The sequence below is a fragment of the Schistocerca serialis genome, chromosome 4 (genome assembly GCF_023864345.2).
Source record: "Schistocerca serialis cubense isolate TAMUIC-IGC-003099 chromosome 4, iqSchSeri2.2, whole genome shotgun sequence".
Classification (NCBI taxonomy): Eukaryota; Metazoa; Arthropoda; class Insecta; order Orthoptera; family Acrididae; genus Schistocerca; species Schistocerca serialis.
Window position 1 is genome coordinate 512,573,108 of NC_064641.1, and position 9,656 is coordinate 512,582,763.

Here is a 9,656-nt window from a genome sequence, read left to right on the forward strand (position 1 = left end):
ACGACTCATATACGTCGATATGTGATCAATCAGGGCGTGGAGTGGCTTTCTACATACGCAAAGGAATCCCACTCAAGGACACGACAATCCTGCCCTGTAGAAGGGGCATGGCTGTTACCATCTTCGACACGCGCGTCATCAATATCTACGCTCCGTCTGGCTCCACGAACCGTCGGCAGCGGTCCACTTTCTTCGGACATGACGTGGCGCCCCTGTTTGCTGGGCGCTATGATCGCCTCATCATGGGAGGCGATTTCAACTGCGTTCTCCATCCACAGGACCAAATGCCATGCCCGGCACTGCTCACCTTAATCGAAGATTTTCATATAGTGGCCGTTTGGGAGAAAATTCATGACAATACCCCCGCTTTTACCCATTATACAGCACATTCTGCGAGCAGACTGGACCGGTTTTACGTCTCTGCCCACCTTGGCAACGAAGTCGCCCAAGCTGAACGATGGCCCCTTGCATTTTCGGACCATTGCGCCGTCATTTGCTCCTGGAATTGCCACCTCAGTCAGTAAGGCGCAGCAGAGGTTACTGGAAGCTTAATACCTCCCTCCTCATGATCCACATTGCCGACAGTGTATTGGCACTACATGGGCGTCTTGGGAAAGATGCCTCCCGCAGTATACATCCACGTTCCATTGGTGGCTCAAATGTGCCAAACCTGCGATAAGAAAGGTCTTCATGCAATGTGGCAAGGAAGCAGCAGCATGGCATCAAGACACCACAAATTTTTACTATGCCGTCCTCCGTGAGCTCGATGCGCTCCCTCCATCACCTGAAACCCATAGGGAACGACAGCATACTAAAGCTCGTCTCCTCTGTCTCTAACGTGCACGACTATATGGCGTCGTGGAGCGTTCCCGACGACAGGACCTCCTCCACGACAAAACACCATCCACAATCCATGCCGCATTCGACCATCGTCATCAACGTCGACTTTTCATTCCCAGCATCACGACCTCCGACGGTGTTCACGACACAGGCGGCAGTGGTGTCTGCCTTCGTTGAACATTATCGCCAATTTTACGACGATGAACCGATGGCAACGCTAATTCCTGATGATCTCCGTCCTTCCCCTGATCGCACCCTCACCGTAGCGGAGTCAACGTCCATGATGTCTGTAATCACTGCAGAAGAGGTGGTATATGCGATCAACAAGGGGGCCAAGACAAATCACCAGGACCAGATGGTCTCCCCGTGGAGTTTTACCGGGCGTTCACCACGTTAATGCTTCCTCGCTGGACGGAAATGATTCAGGAACTCTTTACTCCGTCCTTCCCGATTCCACCTGAATTCGTCACTGGCATTCTTCTACCTGTGCCTAAGCCGAAGGGAGGGTCTCATGTCTCTGCATATCGCCCCTTACATTAATGAATGCAGACTATAAAATCTATGCACGCCTCTTAGCTGCGCGCATACGCACCGGCTTACCTACGGTCCTTTCACCGGAGCGGACTGCACATGGTTGTGGGGCCACCTTACAAACAGCCCTAGGAGAATGTCGTAAACTCATCACGCTGGCGGCAGTTTGTCGCCTTCGTGCAGCACTGGTATCCATCGATTTCACTAGTGCCATTGATCGCGTTCGACACCCATTCCTCCTCATGGTGGCGACACGTATGGGGTTCCCATTACTCTTTGTCGATGCCATTCGCCGGTTACTGCTTCCGGCAGTCTCGATGGTACAAGTCAATGGGAGGCTTGTAGGACCGATTCCTATACACCGCTCAGTGCGTCAAGGACGCCCTATGTCTACTTTACTATATGCCATTGCACTTGAGTCCCTTATCACTGGTCTTACCTCTAGACTGCAGGGTCTCACATTACGTGGCTGCACCTTTCACTGCAGGGCTTATGCGGACGACCTCCTCTTTCTCACCTGCTTCTCCACGCAACTCAATGACGCCATCCAATGGGTCCACCAGTATGGACGTCTTCCTGATAGCATTGTTAATGTCCGTAAATCGACTATGATGAACACTAGGCGCCGCCTCCCGGCTATGGTGCCGACCCCACTCCCAGTCAGTACCACCCTTCGTTACTTGGGTATCGAATTTACGAGCTCCACACACCGCACAGTGGCCCTCGCTTACCAGAGGCTTTTGCAGTCGATTTGGCACCATGTACGCGGTCAAGTGCACCGTAACTTAAACAAACTCCAACGTGTGTCCTATGTCAACATGTATGTTGCCCCTAAACTGGTACACGCCGCCCAGATCCTCCCAATGCCGTTACTCGGCCGCCTCATCCAATCAGCCTTTGGATATTTCGTGTCAGCAGGGGCACTTTTCAAAGTCCGCTACAACACTCTAACACTGCCTCCTGCAAAAGGTGGCCTCGGACTCGTCAACGTGCGGACACGATCTTCCACACTCTTTGTCCATACTATGTTGCGGCACTGGCGAGGCCCGGTCCCGTCCTTAACACGCAGTCTCTTAGATATCTCCTCGGACCAGCTTCTCTCGATCCACCGATCAATGTGGCACCTATTTCTCCATTATTGTACCACGTCGCCAATTGTTTCATAGAACTCAGCTACGTTCGGGCCGATCTTCCAGTCACCCGTCCTCCCCGTACAAAAAATTATTATCGTTTGTTTTTGCTGTTCAACCCTTGCGACCCCATGGTGCTACAGCATCTTGACATTATCTGGCGAACGGTTTGGGGGTGTGTACATGCACCCTTTTTACCGTCGTCTGTGTCTGCACTCTGGTACATTTTGATCTATGGCAAATTCCCTACTAATAGTCGACTTTATCGCATAGGACTGGCCACCTCCCCACTCTGCCTCAGCTCGAAGACACCGACGAGCACTGTCTTACTTGCCACCTCAGACGAAACGTATGGCTACTCATCCAACGAATCGTGGGCTGTTACCTCCGTGCCCCGCCAACGACGGTAACCCCATATTTCTTGTTGTTGCCCCAGATATTTCACTACCCTCTTGCTAAGCACCATACACTAATCTGGTTTCGAGGACAGGCTTTAGAATACCTCTTTCAGAGTGGTCCCCATAGCACCCTCACCCGAAAACCATCTTACCGACAAACTTTTGCCGGTTATCTCCGCAGCGTCTTCCTTGACCCTCCTCAAAGTTGAGGTGTGTCATGCGTACCCGTCACATGATGCAACACCCTTATCCACGTTCTCATGCATCGGAAAAAAAACAGCAGGAAGACGGAACATGTTATATTTTTGTTGTATTTAATGTTATTCTAATATTTTTGTTTAACTAACAATCATTTGTATATATTGAAATGGTACCTTGAAGAACTGTTGCATTGTGTATATATACATGAGTACTGTTAGTTTGTTCAATAAAGATTATTGCACAAAAAAAAGTTGGTAGAGCACTTGTCCGCAAAAGCCAAAGGTCCGAGTTCGAGTCTCAGTCCGGCACACAGTTTTAATCTGCCAGGAAGTTTCATAACGCAGTTGACTGTTTCCTGACAAGACGAAGAAAGACAGACAAAAAAAGGACAATTTACATAAACGATTTAGGAGATAATCTGAGCAGTCCGCTTAAATTGCTTGGAGAAAATCCTTCTCATTTACGGTCTAGTTAAGTCATCAGAAGATGAAAATCAATTGCAGGTTGACTTAGACAGGATATCTGTACGGTGTGAAAAGTGGCAATTATCTCTCACTAAGCAGAAGTGTGAAGTCGTCCATACAACAGAAAAAAAATAAATAAATAAATAAAAAAACGATGTATTTCCGTTACACGATAACTCACACAAATTTAAGGCTGTAAATCCGACTAAATACCTAGGAATCACAATTACGAACAACGTAAGCTGGAACGATTACATAGATAGTGTTGTGAGTAAGGCAAACAAAAGAATACGTTTTATTGGCAAAACGCTGTAGAATATGTAACAAGCCTACACTACGGTTCTTCGATCTCTGGTAGAGTATTGTTGTAGTGTGTGGGACCTTGTCGGATAGGTTTGACGAGAGACATCGAGAAAGATCAAAGAAATGCAGCTCGTTTTGTATTATCGCCAAACAGGGGAGACGCTGTAAAGTAAATTGCAATGGGAGTTATTAAAACGAAGGCGTTTTTTGTTGCAGGAAGATCATTTCACGAAATTTCAGTCACCAACTTTCTCGTCTGAATGTGAAAATATTTTATTGCTGCCATTCTACATAGGGAGCACCGATCATCGTAATAAAATTAGGGAAATCAGAGTGGAAGGGTAGAGAAATATTCTGACGGTCTTACGAAGAACCCTTTACCAGGTACTCAGGTGCGAGCTGCAGAATAATCATGAAGATGCAGATGTAAATGTAGAACATTAGGAGTAAATACTACTGCCTGGAAAGGACTTTCTGAAATATGACACGCCGGCCGTTGCAACCGAGTGGTTCTAGGCGCTTCAGTCCGGAACCGCGCTGCTGCTACGGTCGCAGGTTCGAATCCTGTCTCGGGCATGGATGTGTGTGATGTCCTTAGGATAGTTAGGTTTGAGTAGTTCTAAGTCTAGGGGACTGATGACCTCAGATGTTAAGTCCCGTAGTGCTTAGAGCCATTTGAACTATTTTGAAACATGACAACAGGCCTATCTTCAAAATTCCGGCCATTGCCCAGTGCCATTATCAAACCGAAATAGACGATATTCAATAAGCGCTGTCTATCAATAAAGAATTTTTATCAGGCAATAATGCGTACTTTTTTAATCAGCCTGTAGAAAGTCATCCAGCTGTTAATACCTGGAGGAGAACAAGATATATTTACCGAATATCAGTACATTCACTGAAAAATAAAAAGAATATTAGAAAAACAGAGAACGCTGGATAAAAGTTAAAATTCTGCAGTACGATAGTGAACATTGGTTATTAATGGGACAAGACACAAAATGAATTCAAATGTCAAACATGAACATTATGAGGAGAGTCAGAGAAGTTGTATTAAGGTACCAGATTCGAGACGAATCGTGCACTGAGATATATAAATATTTGGCACAAATGTCAAACTCACAGAGATTAGGAGGAAGCAATAAATGCTTGTACAAAGAAAGTATAATTAAAGATGCTCAAACAAGTACAATCATATAAACCAACAGACAGAAGAAGCACCGGTAGGCCTTTAAAAAAACAGCAACATCTGGAAGATTTATGTAGGCAGAGCACGAATTGTTGTACATTCTAATAGAGAGACAACGATGACGACGACTTATGTTGACATCATGCTGTACTTTGAAAACAAAAAAATGAAATTCTACTGCAGTATTAAAACGTTTTCCTAGTTTTTCTTTAAACTCCTTATCTGAGATGGTCTTACCTTGGCATAGGCAAGGAGCTGAAGAAGTAGGACGGTCACAAGGCTGGTGCCACGGAGTTCCATGTTGTCTCCGTTCCCGTCAAAAGAGCGATAGAATTCTGCCGTACACTAGCTGACAGCTACGAAACAACTGTGATCACGTCAAGCCGAGTGCTGCATGGAGATCAGTGGAAGTTGTTAAGTACCCTTGACTGGTTTTAATGAAGCAGCGCTGTGACTAGCTGTGTTAATCAACTGATTGTTCCCCGCTTTATAGATAACATCTGTTAAAGATGTCTTGATGAGATAGAAGGGCGCCTCAAAGTCCTCCACCCTATCAAAGTAATTACGGTACAGAAATAAAGATTATTCTTACTGCAACATATGACCAACAGTTGAAATGAGACGCATTTTTTGTACGCTAAACAGTTTTATATTTCGGAAACTCCTGATGTAAGGAAATAATATTATTATTAAGCATCAGACTGAGAAGAGGAAGCTACATATACTTGCGTGGCTCGCTTTTCCGTTCAGAAAGTGCAGCGTAGCATTGTGGAACAGTGAGGCTTTGTGCGAGCGATGTGCGGTTGGAGAAGTGAAGTTTGCCAAGAAATTCCCGGACGTCACTCGAACTGAAAATGTACCTAAGGGCCAGTTTAAAACTGAGTTTGAAGAATATTACAAGGGGAGAATATAAGTAGTATGTTAACGTCGGCCTGAACTGTTCTGTCCACACAATGACATGCCGGACACGGTTGGCTCTGTAAAAAACTTGGGACATCGAAAGTAAAAGATTAAGCAAACACAAATTTAGAGTAATTGACACTATAATTACGAACTCGGACTCAATAACAATGACAGAGCTTGAGTTGTTTGAGAAGTTTATAAATCACGTAGAAATGTCCATTCATTAACCACTCTGCGTTTTTCACACATACTAGTCCCACATGCAACAATATGGCAGTATTTATCTTTTGGGTTTAACAAATTATAAGTCTAATAATGACGCCTATGTGATGGTGCATCCGTATTGTACATGAGATAAAAAGAGAGTGATATCGTCCGGCAGTGGACGATGGGTTGCTCGCTTTTTTTTTTGTAATATTCAAATGTCTTCAGAGTCTGTCTTTAATATCTATGTTTTTACATGCGCGCTGAATTAGTCTACAGTCTCTTAGGCGCGCCAGTGACGTTGGATTCATTTCTCCTTGTAAATCGTCAAAATACATAATTACAGTGCGTAGTTAGATACTATACATTGACATATAAATGGGGCTCTTGGCCTCTTTCGTTACTCAAATCAGCGTTTTATGTGATGAGTTGAGGTGGTGTGAAAATACAATATTTCAAGCTATAAATGTAGATGTGAAAGATAACGACTGTGCTGTTTTGTTGTTGTTTGTCGATAAACATAAAGTGTAACTTTTTCGGTCTACGGTATTCAATTTCTTTCACATCATCCTTGTGTTGTTGTTGTTACGGTCTTCATGCTACTCTATCCTGTGCAAGCCTCTTCATCTGCTTGATGTATTCATCACTTGGTGGCCCTCTACAATTTTAACCCCCTCCCCCCCCCCCCACCACCACCCCCTTCATGTCTCAGAATGTGTCCTATCAACCGAGCCCTTCTTATAGTCAGGCTGTGACACAAATTTCTTTTCTTCGCAGTTCTATTCAGTAACATCCTCACTAGTTACGTGATCTACCCACCTGATCTTCAACATTCTTCTACATTTCAAAACCTTCTATTTTCATCTTGCCCAAACTGTTTATCATCGATGTTTCGCTTCAATATGTGGCTACACTCCTGACAAATACTTTCAGAAATGACTTCCTGACTCTTAAATCTCTATTCGATGTTAACAAATTTCGTTTCTGCAGAAACGCTCTTCTTGCCATTACCATTCTACATTTTCTCGACTCTCTGCTTCGGCCGTCGTCAGTTATTCTGCTGCCCAGATAACAAAACTCATCTACTATTTTAAGTGTCTTATTTGCTAATCTGATTCGCTTACCATCATCTTATTTCATTAGGCTACATTCCATTTACTTCTTTTGTTTTTGTTGAAGTTCATCTAATATCCTTTCAAGACACTGTCCATTCCCTTCATCTGCACTTCCAAGTCTTTAGGTGCCTCTGCCAGAATTACCACGTCATCGGCAAACCTAAAAGTTTTTATTTCTAGGCTCTGAACCTTTAGCTCCTATTCCAAATTTTTCTTTGGTTTCCTTTACTGCTTACTTAATGTACAGGTTGAATAGCACCAGGGCAGGCTAAAACCCTCTCTCACTCCCTTCTCAACCAATCCTTCTCTTTCGTTCCCCTCGACTCTTATAACTGCTGTCTGATTTCTGTACAAGTTATAAATAGCCTGTCGCTCCCTGTATTTTCCTCCCGCTACCTTCAGAATTTCAAAGAGAGTATTCCAGTCAGCATTGTCAAAAACTTTCTCTAAGTCTATAAAAGCTATAAACGTAGGTTTGCCTTTCCTTAACCTATCTTCCAGGATAAGTGGTAGAGTTAGTATTGCCTCACTTGTTCCTCTTACATTTCTCCGAAATCCATACTAATCTTCCCAAGGTCGGTTCTACCAGATTTTCCATTCTTCTGTAAAACATTCGTGCTGGTATTTTTTCAACCGTGACTTATTAAACTGATAGTTCGGTAATATTCCCACTTGTCAGCAACTGCTTTCTGTGTAATTGGAATTAGTACATTCTTTCTGAAGTCTGAGGGTGTTTCGCCTCTCTCATACATCTTGCACACCAGATGGAAGAGTTTTGTCATGACTGGCTCTCCAGGGCTATCAGTAGTTCTGACGGAATGCTGTCTACTGTAGGGCCTTTTTTCGATTTAAGTCATTCAGTACTCTGCTAAATTCTTCTCGTAGAACCATATCTTTCATCTCATCTTCTTCTACGTCCTCTTCCGTTTCTATAGTATTGCCTTCATTTCCCTTGTTTTGAGCCTCTGTATACTCCTTCCACCTTGCAACTTTCCCTTATTCGCTTAGGACTGGTTTTCCATCTTAGCTCTTGATATTCATACAACTGCTTCTCTCTTCTCCAAAGGCCTCTTTAATTTTCCTATAGGCAGGATCTACCTTTCCCGTGGCGAAATACGAATCTAAGCCCTTTACATTTGTCATCTAGCCATTTCTGCCTAGCAATTTTGCACTTCGTATCAATCGAATTTTTTTAGACGTTTGTATTCCCTTTCGCCTGTATCCTTTCACCAGTTACATTCAGTATCTCCTGTGGCATCCAATGATTTCTACTATGCCTTATCTTTTTACTTGTTTGATCCTCTTCTGTCTTCACTATGAAATCTCTTAAAGCTATCCATTTGTCTTCTATTGATTACTGTGCCAATTCATAACCTATAAGCTGTGGTCAGAGTCTATTTCTGCACATGGACACCTCACACGATTTAAAATCTGGTTTCGAAATCTCTGTTTTACCAATATATAATCAGTCTGAAGCCTTCCGTTGTTTACAGGTCTCATTCTCTCATTATTTTTAAATCAGGTGTTAGCCATGATTAAATTACGCTCTGGGCAAAATTCTACCAGGCGGCTTCCTCTTTTATTCCATATTCACTTACGATTATTATTCTCTTCCTTCTCCTTCTACCGAATTTCAGTCCAAAATCACAATTAAATTTTCTTCTCCCTTAACTATCTGAATAATTTCTTTTATCTCATTATATATTTCTTCAATCTCTTCATCATCTGCGGAGCTAGTTGTCATATACATTTGTACTTCTGTAGTGGTTGTTGGCTTCGTGCATGTCTTGGCTACTATAGTGCGTTAATTATGCTGTTCATAGTAGCCTACACAAATTTCTGTTTCCTTATTCATTATTAGACCTACTCCTGCTTTACTCCTATTTAATTTTGTGTTTATAAACCATTATTCATCTGATCAGAAGTCCTATTTCTCCTGCCACCGAACTTCACTAAATCCCACTGTATCTAACTTCCACCTATCGATTTCCCTTTGTAAATTTTCTAACCTACCTGCGCTATTAAGGGATCTAACATTCCACCCTCCGATCCGTAGAACACAAGTTCTGTTCGCCCTGATGATATCCTCCCAAGTAGTTCCCGCCCGTAGAGCCGAATGGGGCGCTATTTTACCTACTGAATATTTTTCACCAAAGACGATTCAATTATCATTTAACCCTTAAGTAGAGATGCATGCAATCGGGAAAAATTACGGCTGCAGCTTCCCCTTGCTTTCTGTCCTTCTTTGTGCCAGCAGAGCAAGCCCGCTTTGGTTAATGTTACAAGACCATTGCAGTCAATCATCGAGACTGTTGCCTCTGCAACTACTGAAAAAGCTACTGCACCTCTTCAGGAGCCACATTTTATTTTACCTCCAC

The 9,656-nt window shown here is 43.3% G+C and overlaps 1 protein-coding gene across 1 annotated transcript in view; it reads right to left on the reverse strand.

Annotated features, from left to right (window-relative positions):
* Positions 1-5,356, reverse strand: part of LOC126475235 (pyrethroid hydrolase Ces2a-like) — a 61,475-nt gene extending 56,119 nt beyond the window's left edge. Inside the window, exon 1 of the mRNA XM_050102913.1 lies at positions 5,294-5,356. Within this exon, the coding sequence (XP_049958870.1) occupies positions 5,294-5,356 (63 nt within the window). The remainder of the gene's footprint in view (positions 1-5,293) is intronic.
* Between the last annotated feature and the right edge of the window lie 4,300 nt (positions 5,357-9,656).